The 18,743-nt window shown below is 30.5% G+C and overlaps 2 protein-coding genes and 1 long non-coding RNA gene across 3 annotated transcripts; 2 read left to right on the forward strand and 1 right to left on the reverse strand.

Annotated features, from left to right (window-relative positions):
- Positions 1 to 250: 250 nt before the first annotated feature.
- On the reverse strand, positions 251 to 4,587 carry LOC100818485 (CASP-like protein 4A1). Its single transcript, XM_003547677.5, has 3 exons — positions 3,725 to 4,587; positions 3,510 to 3,645; positions 251 to 688 (listed from the first exon to the last, which is right to left on the reverse strand). The coding sequence occupies exons 1-3, from the start codon at positions 4,351 to 4,353 to the stop codon at positions 500 to 502; spliced, it is 954 nt and encodes a 317-aa protein (XP_003547725.1). The 5' UTR covers positions 4,354 to 4,587; the 3' UTR covers positions 251 to 499.
- Positions 4,588 to 8,560: 3,973 nt separating this feature from the next.
- Positions 8,561 to 10,733, forward strand: LOC100806926 (UDP-glycosyltransferase 90A1). Its single transcript, XM_003548530.5, has one exon. It carries the CDS (start codon positions 9,205 to 9,207, stop codon positions 10,636 to 10,638), a length of 1,434 nt encoding a protein of 477 aa, XP_003548578.3. The 5' UTR covers positions 8,561 to 9,204; the 3' UTR covers positions 10,639 to 10,733.
- Positions 10,734 to 14,965: 4,232 nt separating this feature from the next.
- On the forward strand, positions 14,966 to 16,061 carry LOC121173661 (uncharacterized). Its single transcript, XR_005888950.1, has 2 exons — positions 14,966 to 15,199; positions 15,319 to 16,061. It is a non-coding gene; the product is annotated as an uncharacterized lncRNA (long non-coding RNA).
- Positions 16,062 to 18,743: the final 2,682 nt, after the last annotated feature.

Genomic DNA, 18,743 nt, shown 5'->3' on the forward strand with positions numbered 1-18,743 from the left:
TATCAAGAGGACAAATGCTATTTTTAATGATAATTATACTCCTAAATTTATTTTCCTTATTTCCATCTCATTTTTACTATACTTTTTTTTCCTATTATTTCATAATTATTTGTGACTTTCTTTCTTTTTTCTTGATTTCTCTCTCTTTCTTTTATTGACCAACACACCCCAAAATGTGGTGTACGTTAATCGCACTCTAGTCTTAATGTGTGAGAAACACCCCAATCACCCTAAGTCCTAACCCATCTGATAAAAAAGTAAGCTTAATACCATCTCAATAATGCAAAAGTTCATATACAAGCCAGTTCAGCAAGCTGTAAATCCACCTGCATCTATACAAATTAAAGTTGACAGAGAAATAAAGTGAGTTTCCCTTCTGTACAAAGTGAGTCAGTCTGCCTTCTGAAAATATGGGACGATTTTCAATCGAGAAAGGATAAAGCTTAATCCAGTATCTCAGATAAGAGTTTGCACACCTCACACATAGTACTTGTATAAATTATGTGAACCTTACAACAATAGAACCAGAGACAAGAGAGGCTAAGGCAAAGGCCACAAAAGCAACCAAGGACAAAGCCACAGATGCATTTGCCATGTAGGGGAACTTGTCCTCACCCCAATTGGAAACCCAATCATAAGCTCTAGTGGCAGCTGATGATGATGCTGACATTAGAAGGTATGTCAAGATCTGCAATTGAAAACCTCAAGTTCAGCAACTAGTTAGTATGCAAGCAATGTAACTATAGAACATAGCTTTTAAGATACCTAAGGGGAACAACAACATTAATGTCAGTTTATAATCGAGGATTTTTAACTCAATTAGAGCGAGTTTGGAGTAAATGGGGAGCATAATCTTGGACATCCTTTTATGGTTGAATAAAGATCTAATTAATATGTGATAGGGAGGCAAATGAATCAAAATGAATCCATTTATCCATCCACAATAAATCCATCCATTACAAAAGAATTAAATAAATGGATGAATTTATTTAATGCTTAATATATCAAAATGGATCCAACTTAATAATAAAATAATTTATGGGTAATTTTTTACCAACGTTGACCTTTTTTTTTTGTTGTCAACAGTTGAAACTAATTTTTGGTAGACATTGGCCTAAGTTATTAAGTCGATGTTGGCAGGTAATTTTTCTTTGTTGACATCGGTCAAGGGTATTTTTAGTCGACATTGACTAAAGATATTTTGGGACAGACATTGGCTGATGAGGTTTTTCAGTCGATGTCGGTCAATGGTATTTTTCGGATAATGTGGACCAGGATTTTTTTTGAATGACTTTGGTTGATATTAGTTTTTGGCTAATAACGTCCTGGGTTTTTTCGGTCGACGTCGGTTGATGATGTCTTTCAGTCAACATTGACTGATGCTATTTTTAGGACTAGGATTTCTTCAGCCGACTTTGGTCATGGCTATTTTCTGGCTAAAAAAAGTCTTGGCTGATATCGGCCAAAATAATCATGGTTGATGTATGTCAAAAATTCTAGCTAACATCACCCAAAAAATAATCTTAGTTGACCTTTCAGAAAAAATGGTAAATGCCAATTAGGAGTTTGGACTTTTCAGGTGTCCATAAATCAGAAGTCTTCATGGTAATACCACCCCGGTGATTTTAAGTATTTGGTTATCTTTCAAAGAAATACTCTTTATATAATGACAGAAGACGTATTGAAACATGTAACAGTTGAAATAACGTGCTAAAAGATTTATGACAGAGGTGTCGAGTAAACTTTGAAGCCATTATCTATATGAATTGGTAAAAAGGCTGAATCCATTTTTGTTGTTGTGAGAGGCCCATAATTTGAGTTACTGTTCCCATATCCCTGCCCTCTTTTCAGCATCTATGCACCAAAGTATCCAATACAGAAGCGAAAAAAACATGCATGTAAAATACTAGTAATTAACTGTACACAAAACGAATACAAGTAATGAATGATAATCTACTGATATGTAATAATATGGCGATTATATAATAGAAATATTTGCCGATGTATTTCAAAATTACAGAGATGACTTCTTAAATTGACCATTTAAAATTATTTAGGCATTAAAAAATTTCACATTTTTAGACATAAAAGTTCCATTCGTTTATATTTATATCTAGAATATAAAAGTGGGGCAATATCAAATCAACAAATGTGATAAATGTTCCTTGCCTGTTGGGAAATACAATATTTCACCCATTAAAACGATTACAAATAACCAAACAAATATACGATTTAACAGAAAAAAAATACTAATTACTACTAATTAGTAATTACTGATAATTTAAATAGCAGAGCACTGGTCACCACGACCACCACTCTACCAATCTTATGTCCAACATTTTAGTTCTGGAACTTTTAAAATTCTTCTGTAATAAAATAAATTAAATGACGTTTTGTAAAGTCAGGATTAACAGAGTATCTAAACCTCAAGTAGTAAAATGATTAACCCATACTTAAAAATTAAAGAAAAAAGATTATAAACTTATGGTTTTACACCGTTATTCAATCACAACCCATTATAACCTATTATATATAATAAAATTATTGACTTTTATGATAATTACGTTAAAAGTCATATCAACCGTAATTTACACGGTTAGTGTGAGACCATTAAACTTTATAAATTATAAATTAATCCTCAAGACTATGGATTAAGCAATTCAAATAGAGTTTCTTTATTTGAACACAAGAAAATTAACACCGTATATAAATATCACTTTTTATCTTTTTCAATATAAATACATTTTAAAAGCATACCCCAAAATCAAAGGACACAACTTTTTGTTGTCCCATTTTATTGTTCACAAAACATTTCCCTACCATACTATTAAAAAGTTAGGCTTTACAGAAAACTTTGGAACTTAGAACCAACTTTAAAAAAGCAAACGGGAAAACCCAAACAGGGGGAAGCGAGTAAAAAGGTGTCCGAAAGGTGTTTCACTTTCCAAGTGCAGATCTTAAAAAATTTCAGAGGTTTAAATATGGTTAAGTCTGTTTTTGTTCCTCAAACTTAAAAGTGATTTTCTCAAGTGTTTCACTTGCCAAGTGCAGATCTTAAAATTTCAGAGGTTTAAGTATTTTTTTGTCCTTCAAATTTGGATTAAGTTTGCTTTTGTTCCTCAAATTTAGAAGTGATTTTCTCAATCCCATGATTAAAAAATAACCCACTTCCAACCCTTATTCGGAAGTAAAATGATCAGAAATTAGGAACCGAAAGTGGACTTTTTCTTGACCCAAATTTAAGAAATCAAAAAGATATTTTAGCCTTCTTTTTGGCTGAAGATGGTTTTCACAAAAAATTGGAACCAAACCCAGCAAGACTCGACTATAGTCTTTCCTTTGAGGTTTCTCATATGATTATTGTTCACCACAAATTACACCAGCCCCAATCAACTACAAATTTCGTTTAAAGCCAAGCGAGGCTTCTTTCGGTCGTATAACAATAATTAATAGACAAAAACCCTCAATCAATCCCTTCAAAGTCAGAGAGAACATAGAACTTGCTTTACCTGATCCAGCGCGAAAGTGAAATAACCCCTTAGCTGGTGCTCCACCAAGTGCTTTCCCGTTGCAAAGTACCGCCCAAGATCACATATCTGCAACGCGGAATGCACAAACCCAATAACATTCACTGACAAACTATACCTGCAAAATCACACACACCACATGAAACCAACAACTAACTAATAAACTAATTATTACAAAAATATATATATATTAATACCTGAATTCCTTGTATAAATAGAAAGAGTCGATAGCCCAGCCCTGTTTCTTATCAGTGGCCAACACCGAGAAAGACGCCAAGCAGAAAACAAAAGCGGTTACTCGAAGACCCAGCAAGAGCTTGCTCCACGTGGCGATTTTTTTCGACCTCAACAAACCGGTCATATCCGGTCTGAGGCGTCGACTACCGGCGCTGCCGGTGGCTTGTTCGACGTCTTTCACGAAACCCTCTTCGGCGCCGGGATCGACCCTGGTCAACACCGCGGGCTCCACCTTCAACCGATGAGCCGTCACCACGGTCGGCGGCGCCGGGGAGAGGCGCTGTTCACCGATCGTGAAGTGGCCGTCGGAGATCGAGGAGTCCGGCGAGGAATCGGGCGGCGGCTTCTGCGGCGCAGGGGAGAGGTGGGCATCGGAGATGGGGGAGTCAGAGAGGGAGTGGAGTGGTGGCGAAGGGGATTTGCGGGAACGGAGAGAGAAGGATGGTGATGGTTCCGAAAGCGTGTGGAGTTGATTTTCTTCGTTTTGGTATTGCTCTGACTCTGAGTCTGTGCCTTCTTGTTTGTTGCCCTTTGAATCCTTTTTGGTTGGTTCCGTTGCTTTTTGTTCAGAGTGCTGTATTTTCTTCATTTCTTTCTAGGTTGTGGTTTTTCACTCAGTCACTGGGAGTGGGAGTAGTAGGTTTTTTCACTCGGTTTCAAGTAGGTACTGGTTGATTTTGGTCCAACCGTAGCTTTCCCTAGCAAATTAAATTAGGGACTCAAGTATCAAATACTCCATTAACACACCAAGTTTGACAAAAGCGATATCGTTCTCGGTCTTCTAATGAACTGGTTAGGGATTCCAATTAATTTCATTTTTAGATATGAAAAAAATTATCATGGTAGAAGAATATTTATCTTGAGTCATCTTGCTAGAGAAATACCTACTTTACAAATATTTATTATTGTTCTTTATGGGTACAACTTCGTACCAATAATATGGGCAACAAAAAAAATATTATATTAATACTCTTAATTTTATTTTGGGTAAAATATAATTTTTATTTTTTAAATTTGTAATTTTAATTATTTTATTTTTTAATTGAGATATTTTGTGTTTTACTTTTTAAAATTATACGTTTTACTTTTTAAAAATTTATAATTTTAGTCTTATTTTTTAATTGAGACATTCTGTTTTTTATTTTTAAAAAATTTATATTTTAGTCTCCTTAATTTTAGACTTATTGATTGTGTATTTTTTTAATTTTTATTTAATAAATTAAGCTTACTAATAATTAAATAATTTCAAAAAAAATATTTTTCATGTATATAATAAATAAATAATTATCCGTCAATCTTTACCTAATACATGGATTAATGTTTGAAATTGATTACAAAAATTAAAATTATAAATTTTTTAAAAGTAAAAATGAAATGTCTCAATTAAAAATAAAAATTAAAATCACAAAATTTTGAAAAATAAAAGATAAAATATCTCAATTAAAAAAAAGAAAAACTAAAATCATATATTTAAGAAAATAGAACAACAAAAAATTGTATTTTAACCTATTATTATATTAATAATTGATGTACGTGACTAAAAAATAAAATATATGATTTTATTATTATATGTTGATATATTGATGTACATGATCAGAAAATGAAATATAATATTTTGTCATATTTTATCAAAAAAAGAAATATAAAATTTTATTATATGATTTTAGGATTAGAAAATAAATTATGTACGTGACTAATATATCGTGATCAGCTTTAAATTTTAAACATTATATCATGATCATATTTTGTTTATAAAAATATTAATGCCAATAAATTGGATATTCTTCACATTAATTAAAAAATAGATTAATATGGATAATACATGCATTATGTACCAAATAAAAAATAATTACATGCACCCATGATCATTATACGAATAAAAAAAATGCATTCATGCATCAATTATGTTAGTATTGAATTCTCTAATATATCTACTGAAATTAGATTCGTTAATATAAATATATGGTAATACATCATGATAATTATGAAAGATTAAACTTATCTTAATTTAAATTTTATTAATATTAGATTTTCTTAATTGAATTGAATTGAAATCTTAAAATTTCATTAAATCTAATACAACATGGTAATTATAAAAGATTAATATAAAATTATAATTGATATTTGTAACTGATTTGAATTCGAATAAGCGATATATAAAGTAAAGTAGATAAATATTTGATACTTTATAAGGGATTTTTTTTTACTGAACACTTTATAAGGGATATACATGTTATTTGTTTTCAAAAAAAAATTAATATTCTTAAATTTATATTGTTTCATAATTCCATACATTAATAGAATATTAAATTGATAGTTTTTTAATGTACTAATCTTAATTATTTTAATTTTTATAAATGTTTTATTGAAACTTGAAACATTTCAAAATATTATAAATACTTTATTGAAATTGAATAGTTCAGAATATAAAATTAAATTAAAATTTATAAATTTTAATTATTTGGAAGTATTTATGAATATTTATCTGAAATTTTAAAATTTTCAAAAAAAAAATGTTTTATTGATACTGGGAAACAATGAAATAAAATAGTTAAATTAAGATTTAATAAATTTATTCTTAAAATTGTAATAAATTATGTTATGTGAATATTTGAATTGATCTTAGATTATTTTAATAATTAAAAAACAATAAAATTTAAATTTAAATTTGTATATAATTTAAAAAAAAATTCCTCCAAATTTAACTATGCAGTGTGCGGGTATTAAGCTAGTATATTATATAAAACACCACTTATTGTTCATGTTTGCACATGTGATAAACAATGGTAAGATTAGGTGTCGCATAATTAATCTTTCTTTCCCGTTAAAACAAACAAAATGAAATTCAATAAAAAATAAAAACAAAATCATTAATAATCAAAATAAAATTGCATTTAATTTTTTTTAAAAATCAATTGCGCCTAAATTAGTATCAATGGCAAAATAAAAAATGGTTATAAACTTGGAAATGTAAAACTCAATCACGGCAAACTCATTTAATTTAATATATATTATATATTATATAAAACATAGTGATTGACTGTGCATGTTTGCACATGTAACAAAATGGTGAAATTAGGTTTTGTATAATTAATTTTTCTTTTCCATTAAAACAATAAAAATAAAAAACAAAATCATCAATAATCAAAATGAAATTGCATTTATTTTTTTCTGTTAAAATCAATAACACCTAAATTAGTATGAAGGAAAAAAACTAAAAATGATTAAAAACTTGAAAAATGTAAAACTCGATCATGGCAAAACTCATTTAATTTTTTTAAAAAAAATCATTTTATACCAAACTTTTTAGTAGAAACTCTGGTATGATTTTTTTTTTTAAAAAAAATCCTTTTATACTAACCCATAACATTATATTTTCTCCTTTAAAAAAATAATATATCTTCTCATTTAATAATTTTTTAAGAAAAATAGCATTAAGGGCAAACTTATTTACTTAAAAAAAGAAGATAGATATGGTTTATTTGCTTAAATATTTCTCTCTGTACATATATAAAATGTTGACGGTGTCTGTTAACATGCGTGTCAGCACGTTTTGATAAAAGGATGTTTCACTTTTTTTTTTTAAGTTTAAAATTACAATAAAAAAGAAATAAAATATTTTTAATTTATGTCAATTATATTTATATATATATATATATATGATTTATTAAATTAAAAATAGTAACAACATTTAAACTTGCATTTGTGATAATGATAATTATCTATAAAGAAAATAAACACAAAATTTTTAATTATTTAATTTATTGTTATTATTATTATTTTACATAAATGATTATATAATTTATTATTATTATTATTATTATTATTATATAAATGTCTGTATACCTATATTATATAAAACATAGTTACTGATGGTGTCTGTCAACAAACGTGACACTCTTTTGACTGATTCTCAAATTAAATATAATTAAATTAATTCTAATTAATTAAATAAATAAAATCAAATTAATAAATAATAAATACATATTTAGTCATTGATTTATTTTTTTCATTAAATCTAGAATATTGATTTTTCACTATAATAATAAATAATAAATATTTGTTACTCTTGGTAAAATATATTATCATCAAATTTTTAATATAAATATAGATTTCTTGATGAGAATTCAAACCTAAGGCATACTAAATTGTTTTTTCTTACACATGTTTTTCTTTTTCTGTGTATTTAAAAGGTGTGTTGGATTAGAATTTTAAAAGATTAGTTTGGTGTAAAAATCCTGTAAATTTTACAAGACTTTATAAGAATGTAATGATTTTTAAGAATTTTTAAAAGACTTTTATAATTAGGATTTTGTAGTTTAGATTTTAACATATTTATAAAATATGAATTCATAAGATTTAAAAGAATATTATAAATTTTTAAGATTTTAAAAGACTATATGATTTTTTAGAAAACATTCAAAAATTATTAATAAAGATACATAATTTTTTCTCACCTAATACTTTAAATAAAAACCGATCATCCTATATGATGGGTTCATTTAAATAAACTTAGCTAACACTTACCTGTTGAATTTATAGAGAAAGAGAAAATCTCTTGCATTTTTTGGGTTAAGAGAGAAAAGAATTCACAGAAAATAAAAGCAATTACTTGATTCATTTGATTTCAAAAAATAAATGTACCAAATATTTAACTTATTTTCTTCATGCTTGTAGTGTAAAATAAATAAATCTACCAAGAATAAATTTATGAGTTTAAAACACTCTCATGGCACTTACTTGTTGAAGACATGATCAAGAAGATGAGAATTGTTGATGTGCAATGCCACTACAGAAACCTCAAAGCTAAACCTTCCATTGCCTGATTACACTCTCTAAATTTTAGAGTTTTCAATGGACAAATAGTAGAGAGTAACTAATAACGTGACAATAACAGGTACCTAACCTTCCTATTTATTAACCATAAGCATTAGTCATTGTGGACCCAATAGTTAGATCCACACTGTTTTCTCACTTTGACCAAAATTAAGTTTGCAAAGCTTGTACAAAATTAATCACATTATTAATAGGCTGAAGTATCATCTAATGGATAACAATATTAGTCCATTTTTGGCAAAAAAAATTAATCTTACATTAATTTTTCATTAGCATTTTTAATTTCTTAATTTTTTGTATATTTTTTGTCATTTATTTTTTTTTATGGCTTAAGATTATTTTTTTTCCATTTTAGTCCCTCTTCTTTTTATATATTTTAAACTAATTTTGAATAATAAAAACTAATAAAGAACTAAAAATAGACCAAAAAAAAACTTAAGAAACTAAAAATACTAATAAAAATTAAGGAAAAAATAAAAGTTATGAAATAAATTTTGAGAAAGTAGAATATGAAAAAGTTAGAAGAAACTAAAAATTTAATTTAAAAAAAAAATCTATAAAAGGCTTCAAGGTTGTAGCTTGTAAGAACCATCAAGTTAAAGAAATGGGTCCAATTCCTTCCTATGGTGCAGGTTCCCACGTTCTTCTTTTCCCGTTCATGTCCAAAGGTCACACCGTACCCCTTATCCACTTGGCCCAAATCCTCCTCCGTCGTTCCATATCGGTCACCGTCGTCACAACCCCTGCCAACCACTCATTCATGGCCGAATCTCTAAACGGCACCGTCGCCTCCATCGTCACGCTTCCATTCCCCACCGCCACGAATATCCCCGCCGGAGTGGAGAGCACAGACAAGCTTCCCTCCATGGGCTTGCCTCTGTTCTACGAGTTCAGCACCGCCACGTCAGCCATGCAGCCCCACTTCGAGCAACTCCTCGAAACCCTAGTTCCACGTGTCAGCTTCATGGTCACCGACGGCTTCCTCTGGTGGACCCTTCACTCGGCCAAGAAGTTCAGAATCCCCAGGCTGGTCTACTTCGGCATGAGCTGTTACAGCACTAGCCTTTGCATGGAGGCCAGGAGTTCGAAAATTTTGAGTGGGCCCCAGCCCGATCACGAGTTAGTCGAGTTGACTCGGTTCCCATGGATCAGACTCTGCAAGGAAGACTTTGACTTCGAATATAGAAACCCCGACCCCAATACTCCTGGATTTGTTTTCAACATGAAAATCATTGAATCCACACGCGAAAGTTATGGTATTTTGGTCAATAGCTTCTATGAACTTGAGCCTACCTTTGTTGATTATGTGAGCAAAGAATGTTCTCCCAAAAGCTGGTGCGTTGGCCCTTTATGTTTGGCTGAATGGACAAGAAAAGTGTATGAAGGAGGTGATGAGAAAGAGAAACCAAGGTGGGTGACGTGGCTGGATCAGAGGCTTGAAGAGAAAAGTTCTGTATTGTATGCGGCGTTTGGGTCACAAGCAGAGATTTCAAGGGAGCAACTGGAGGAGATAGCGAAGGGGTTGGAGGAATCGAAGGTGAGTTTCTTGTGGGTGATAAGGAAGGAGGAGTGGGGGCTACCAGATGGGTATGAAGAAAGAGTGAAAGACAGAGGGATAGTGATAAGAGAGTGGGTGGATCAGAGAGAGATACTGATGCATGAGAGTGTGGAAGGGTTCCTGAGCCACTGTGGGTGGAACTCGGTGATGGAGAGTGTCACAGCAGGGGTTCCGATAGTGGGGTGGCCAATAATGGCGGAGCAGTTTCTGAATGCGAGAATGGTGGAGGAGGAAGTGAAGGTGGGGTTGAGGGTGGAAACGTGTGATGGGTCGGTGAGAGGGTTTGTGAAAAGGGAAGGGTTGAAGAAGACGGTGAAGGAGGTGATGGAAGGAGTCAAGGGGAAAAAACTGAGAGAGAAAGTGAGGGAGTTGGCAGAGATGGCCAAATTGGCTACGCAAGAGGGTGGCTCATCCTGCTCCACGTTAAACTCCCTCCTTCACCAGACATGTGCTGCTTCTCACAAAAACCAAATTTCTTAAGTGTGATGATGACTCAAGAATTTCGATCCACTACTATTATTGCGTGTAATAATGTATTTTTTTAATTATATAATATTACGTGATTTATTTTATTATATTAAATTAATTTTTTTTTATTTTTTATTATTAAAGCCTAGATGTTTTTTTTATATATAAATTTGATAGTTTTATTTTTAATTTAATATATTTCAAAGAAACATTTTAATCTATAATTAATTCCTAATTTTTCTAATTCTAGACACAATCTTTTCTAATGTTTTTTTTAGTCCTACCCCGCAGTTTTATAGCCACTTTCAATTAAAGATGAATAAGATTCAATTTGATTGTATGCGTACGTTTATCTTTATGCAAACTTACTAATTTTGCAGGTGTATATTTCTATAAAGTGATTTCAAGATTAAAAAAATTATTCTCGACAACTTGCAGAGGATTTTTTTTCCAACTACTCCAATAACGCACTCATCCTTCAAAACATGATTGTTGAGGACGAATCTTGATTTGCAATTATACGTGGTTTGACACGTTTTTGGGATGCTGATAAAATGAAGAATATCATCTATGTATGCATCATATTGCAGAACATGATTGTTGAGGACGAACGTAACACATATCAAAATAATATTGATTATAATAGTGTAGATAATAATACTTCAACATTTGAAGTATCTTTAGGTACTCATCCTAGTATCGGATCAACATATCTCCAAAGGAGAGCACAACTTCATAACAAACAAAAATACCACCAACTTCAAACAGATTTAGTTGAGCATATTTGGGAATGTTTCGGAAAAGAAAATAACAATTAATTTTATGTAATATTTTTTATTTTTCATCATTATGTTTTCCATTTCAATGTTATTGTATTTAATTATATATTATTATGTAAAAATGTATTTTTTATTGTTACACATTTCCTTTTAATGTTATGTAATTTTTTATTTTTAATTTATATTTAATATTTTCTTCATTTATTTATATTTATTATTTGTATACATAAAAAATAAAAAATAAAATAATTATTTTATTGGAATAATAATTAAGTTATAATAAAAAGTAATTTAAATATTTGAATTTCTTGGATTAAAATAAAATTGTGTCGTAATTTCTTACGAATGATATGGTATTGCGAGAAAAGCATATAAAAAACTTGAGCGGGAGATACTCTGATTACCCGTGCCAGGAGCTTGCACTTTAACATATAGGCAGTTCTGACGCTGCACTTTAACATATAGCCATTAAGGGCACAGATACCGTGAATATGCAAAGTCACTTATGTGAAAAGGAAAACAAATTAAAGAAATTTATTGCCTTATGATTTGTTTGGTAAGAAGGAAAAAAAATAAAAAAAAGGAAAATAAGAATAACGATACAATTTTTTTTATTAAGAGAAAATGAAAAGAAAAAAAAGTTAACTTATAGAAATAAAAATTTAATTTTTTATTTTAAATTTCAAATTTTTTCTTTTCTTTTCACTATCTTTTTCCTCATTCCAGACATAGGGTTAGGATTCAATTATTTTTCTTTAGCAATGAAATTTTCTTCCAATTTTAATTAGAAAAATTAGAAGTTACTTTGGTTCTTTATAGTAACTTTTTAGACTAATACTAAGGAATTATATAATTTATTTATGTATTAAATTAATTTTTAATACATATTTAATATCTTTTATCGATGATGATTCCTATCATTATTTGAATATATATTCTATTAACTCTATTTTTCAATAATTGTATAAATAGTTAAAAAAATGTGATGATAAAAAATAATATTTAATATTATATAAATTTTAAACAGATAATAAATCAATAAAAATAATATTTTTGTAAAAGGACATTTGAAAAGAAAGGCATGCTGCTGGAACATATTTAATGTCAATTAAATTCCTCAACGCTATTCGAAGCCTCGCCTACTCGGTTTGAGAAATGAGAAAAAACTTATGTTTGAGAAAAAACTTTCAAAGTTTTTGAAATACAAAGCTTTTATCTATCACACTATTCAACATTATTAGCGGAACCAAAAAGAAATGAGAAATATGTAATACAAAAACCAAATTCGTAATGTATATATATTTCATAAACCGCAAGTGATGAAGCTTTTCTCTCTTTTTTCCATTTTTTTGTATTATTCCTTAAAAAAGCTGGAAAGAAATTGCCATTGTTAACTATTTATTTATTCATCAGGAATATGTGGCTAGAATTCTTGGGTAGTTTGATTGGGTTAGATACAAGCTAAGAGGTGGACACACGCATTTATGGTTTTGGTTGTCTTTAATTATCACTTTTTTCTTCTAATTATATTATTTTTTTAATTAGTTTTTTAAAAGTTGTCGTTATCTAAATAAGATAAGTATGCTTATTTTTTTGTTTTTTTATTTTAGAATGCATTAATTTTTTTTTAAAAAATCGTTAATTACTTCCAAAATTAAAATTTTGCAATTAAGTCACTTTTAAGAAAATATAAATATATTTTTTAAAATGAAAAATTTAAACACTTCTAAATTTTTAATTCTTAATTGTATTAATTACTCTTTCTAAAATTGTATGGATATACTCCCTTTAATTCTTGTTATAAGAATCTAAATCCCTATCTTGTGATTCTAAGCCCCACAAATAAAAAATACTTTATTTATTGATTAGAATCATTATGAGAAGTTAGCTTATAAGTTTTCGTATTCCTCAAAATTTATTGTAAAAATGGCACAACTGGTGAGACTATATGGTCACAATTTCAAGAATTAGTCTTGAGAAAAGTGTACAAGACTAAGGACCAACATGGTTTAAGAAAACCAACAAATTTCTAGTTGGGAAAATAATGTTGTCAAAGAGATTCAACAACTTTTAATTCGGAAGATTTTTTTTGGTAAATTGTTTAATTCGGAAGATGAGAACAATATTATTTCATTTTTGAGTAAAAATTTAGAAAATGCAAGGTTTGTTACAAAAGTGAAAAATGTAGACATTTCAAATAACAAAGTTGAGAAATTTGGACTACTCAAGTCGAAAACAATCCCGTAATGATGGCCCAAATCCCAAATTCAAGGGATATTAAAACACCTCATTCAAATGTCTTGGGGAATACCTAATTGAGATTCCTCAAAATCAACTAAAAAATGAGTCTTGAAATGCCCCAAAATTCGCTCATAATCAATTGTGTAGATTGTTTTATCCGATCAATATTAAGGGGTAAGTCATTACTTAGCTAGAGGATGGCAATGTCTTGACTATAACACATTAGGTTCCGGTCAAGGAAATATGATAACAGAAGGGTATTATGGGGATATTCAAAAGGTTGGGGTGCAGAAAGCAAAAAGAGCGTGCAGGAAGTAATTTTCATCATGACCTAGCTTCCACTTGTTATTGGGCTTTTGTTCTTTCTGTTTTTTATTTGTTTGGATAATTTTTTAAACAAGTTTTTATAAGAAAAAAAATAAATAAATTGAGATTATTTCATAAATTAAAATCAACATATAACCGCAAACTTTGAAGAAATTAAAAGAGAAAACACATAAAAGAATAAGAGAAACTCAATTCATATTTTTTTTTTATATAAGTTCTCACAGAGAAATTTAGGTAAGTAGGATCATTGAAGATCATTTGGAAAAACTTTTTTAGAGAATTCAAATTTTTTTGTACTAAAATATTTTGTTTCGATAGACTATTTAAAAGAAATTTAATTTTCTAGGAATTTTATGAGACATTTTGAATATCTAAACTAACAAAATTTCAAATTCTTTTAAAAAAAAATAAGAATTTGTAAATTCCCCTCATTAGAACGTGCTCGTCGCTCGCAAGCAACTCACTCTCATTTCTAACGTAGTTGGATCTCTCTCTCTCTCTCTCTTCAATGTGCTTCCACTGACGTTTAAACATTTTTGTGGGGTGCAGGAAGTAATATCTCCCAATTTAGATCTAGGACTCTAGGCCTAAAGTTCATGCATTAAACTAAAAAAAAACGTGATCAGAAAATCAAAATAAAACCTCTTCAGCTTTAGCTTGATTTTCTTTATTGATTGCTTACGTAAAAATTAGATTAATGTAAATGAACCATATGTATGTTGATGAATTTCCCAGGAAGCGATCGATCGAAGAGCCTCTCCCTTGTAACACTCCTTATATGATCCAATAAATAACACAACATGCATTAAGGTTGTGCCATTTTCCTCCCTTGACGTAAGTTATAATAACACTCTTGAATGAATAAATAAATAAATAAAACTCTACTATTGAGTCAAGTTTGGATCGCAAAACACTTTTCCTAGGAAAATTACTTAATGCATTTCATTTTTTGTTTGATGCACCCCTATTGGAAAAAATAAAGTACTTGGATGGACTTTTTTACCCTTTATTAATTCTAGTATGAGGTTCCCAATGCCACCACACTGACACCTCATTCTATTCTCCTTTCTTAATCTCGCCACCATCCTCCATAATAACCCTAGCACGGCTGCACCCAGTCTCTCTTCAATTTGTTTCGCGCACGCACCTCAAAGGCCATTGGAGTGTCACCTAAGTTGATAGTAGAGGGCCACCGTCTCCACAACCTCCCCGTCGAAGCAACCATGGTAAGTGGTTGTTTGGTTAGCTATCAATGTTTGTCATTTATGATGTTACAAATTAAGCATTTTGAAATGCAAATACATCATAGATTGATCAATTCATAATATATTTTTTTGTATTACAGATTGCACAATCTAAATACAAAAGAAATGCATTACAAATTAAGCAATCCGTAACTATATTGTAGAGGTGAACGAGTAAAGTCATACAAAAATCTAGGGTGCAGGGAGCTTGTGCATATGGTGGAGGGAGGTGGCGACAATTGCGTGTGCAGATCTAATTGGTGCGGAGGTGACTACGACACACAGTTGATGGTGTCGTAGTTGGGTGGCATGTGTGGATCTAGGGAAGGAGGTGGCGGCGCAATAGGGAGGGAAGAGGCGGTGAGTAGTGGTAGTCGTGGGTGGTGAGGGTTCATGGAAGAGATGGTGAAAGAAAGGAAGCTCAACTTTTGCTTGGAAGAAATGGTAAAATGGGAGAATTAGAAAATTTGGTATGCACCAAGCAAAAAAAAAGGGATATGTTAAGTAATTTTTCTCTTCCAGTATGTGGACAATTCTTTAATACACCTCATTTTTTGCTTGGTGCATCCCATAATTTTCAAATATACCCGTTTTACCCTTTTTCTTCCTCTTTCCCATCGCCTCCGGTAATTGTACCGATCACCATTGCTCACCTCAGAACCATTGCAAGCCAAGATTATACGATCCTTCCACAACCACTCCACCCTAGATCCATGCCCACAACTGTGCGCAACCACTCATCTTGACTTCACTACAAACCAAACCACCTCTTTCTCTATATATATATATATTATGGATTGAACAATTTGTAATACAAATTAATCAATATGTCATATTTTTTTTATATTATGAATTGCTCAATTTATAATACATATATTTTCCAGATTGATCAATCTATAATGTATTTGAACTTAAAAATTACATAGTTTGTAACATATTCCTATCTAGTTGCTAATTTTGCTTGTGCTAGTTGTCAATCGAGTTATTCCAATAAATGGGAATGCCAGTAACAAGCCCACCAAAAGACAAACAATCATTCTTAGCACCCTCCGGCCGCGGTGCCACCCTAATGGAAAAATCATATAACAGAAAGACTCCATTTTCTCTCCCATCCCAATTCCTCAACATATAACACAAAGACTGGAAGCAATGATCAGACACCGACCCTCCCAGAAAATTCGAAACTACAATTCTCACCACGCTGACGTCTCTCATCACTCTCGTTTCTGTCTTGCACTTCACCTCTGCGTATATTTAGGATCTTAATCAAATTGCACTAAAAGTTAGCTTTTGTGTATGAACTTGAATTTATGAAGGGATTGGTAGCTAAATCAGTAAATAGAGGATACATTAACACGTGCAATTTTATGCCTATTTTGACTGGCTATTGTCTTTTAAGTTGTAGATGATCCATTATGTCCCTTTTCCCCTTCCCTACTAAAGTAGCACACCCAAGAAAAAATATATATTCATAAATTACAAGTATATAGAAAAAATATTCGGCAATTGAACATAGCCTTTGCAAAATCGATTTCCTTGTAACGTACAATTTTGCACCAATTCCGTTTCTTCTCTTTAAAGGGTTTGGCACATGAACAATTTATATCTTTTTCTAAGAAAGAGAACCAATGGAACAAACAAAAATAAAGTAGCTTATCGAATGTTTCCCTCTTTGTTCAAAGAACAATTAAGGCACACATTTTTCTTTCTTTTAATAAGATCCATTTTCTTTTATAATTTTCACCCTTTCCTAACATTCCCATCATCATGACAAAACCAAATGAAGCTGAATATTCAGTTTTATCCGTTTTTAGATTTAATTTCCTTTCCTCTCCAACCCTTCCTCACATGAGATAAATTAACAAACAGTTTTTTTTTTTTTTTCCTGAAAGCTAGATCCACCCCATCTATGCAAACCTTTTTTTTTTGTCCCATATCTATCATAACCTCAATCATATTCATCTTTCCTTTTTATTCTTATTCTTGTACCGCTTCAAATGAGATTCGAATTTGATAATTCTAATTGGAGGTATTTAACCGTTAATTGTTAGAGTGTTCCCTTAAGCACAAGCAAGCCCCCTACTAGACTTGCTTTGTTAACGTTACTTTTCAAGGGGTCACAAGGGTAATAATACCACATTATATGAATAACCACGGTAACATCCGTGGGTTCAAATTCTCATCATGCATGAAAATGAGTAAGAAGTTAATAGTCAAATATATCGTGGTATTTAACTCAATTTATTAATCAAGTTGTTTGAATTATTATATAATTTTCTTATACTTGTTTTTGATTCTGAAAAAAAATTATATATGTTATATGTAATTTAGGGGCTTAAGCATACGTAACGTATATATAATTATAAGGTACGGATAGGTTTAAAAGTTTTGTTAAACAGTATTTGCACAAGACAGCCCACTTGTGTCTCTTCTTTTAACATGGTAAATAATGGTTTTTATTCTGGAGCAAGAAATCAAAAGAGAACAACCTAATAGCCAAAGTAATCAAACCCCAAACATTGGAAACAGGGAAAGAAACACTTGGGGATTGAGATTATGGAGATCTACCTTGGGAGAGGATTGCTGAATGGGGAGCTTTATGATCACTTTTCAAAGTACATTATTATATGCATTTATAATTTGCTTTATGCTTGTTCACTTGAGAAAAAACAGAACATTCCTAACGTTAAAAGTGGTCTAATCTACGCCATGCTTTCATGTTTTTAATTTTACCTTTCTTGTGATTTTTGAATTTAATACGCTAATAACGTATGGATTGTGAGGCTTTCAAACTTAAAAGACATGTTGGTAAAAATAAATAAAATAGATGATAATAATAAAAATTGGAAAGGCATGTGTCCTCCGGACAAATGGAATTTGGAATTGAGAAAAATGTTTAGTAAGCTAAAACGTGGAAGGGTCTTAAAGCATAATTGCAATAGCACATATTGGGTTTAGACATCCATTGAAAAAAAAAATCTCAGAAAAAAAAGATTTAATTGCAATTGTATCATAAAAAGAATTATTCTTTTTACCAAATAATTACAAGAAGAATAAATTTCTCTTTACTTGGACTGAGTATAGGCTTTTCTTTGATAACATTTGTGTTTTCTCTTTTATACATAGATTGAAGATAAAGAGATGTGATTTTTTTTTAACAAAGATGTAATTAAAGTGTCGGATATTTTTTGAATACTCTTGAAAACGAAAAAACCCAAGTTGGGAAGGAATGAATGGCTTTGGACCTTGACTATGCTTTTCTTACATAACAAGATCTAGTAAGAACATATCTTTAGCTAAAGCATGCCCCCCAGATTTTGCCACGTGGAATTCCCATTTTCAGATACTAAAAGAGAAGAGAGAGAAGCACCCTAATAAGCCACAAAGGCAAAGATTGTGTCTAGAGAGAGAGAGAGAGATTTGTTTATAGTTTTTATAGTGTGGTTTTGTTGTCCCTCCATTCCAAGCATTCTTTGCTTAAAGAGAGGTTAGCCCATGGAATAATGCAAATGACCGAAAACTGTAG

Source organism: Glycine max, chromosome 16, assembly GCF_000004515.6.
Source record: "Glycine max cultivar Williams 82 chromosome 16, Glycine_max_v4.0, whole genome shotgun sequence".
In the NCBI taxonomy this organism is placed as follows: domain Eukaryota; kingdom Viridiplantae; phylum Streptophyta; class Magnoliopsida; order Fabales; family Fabaceae; genus Glycine; species Glycine max.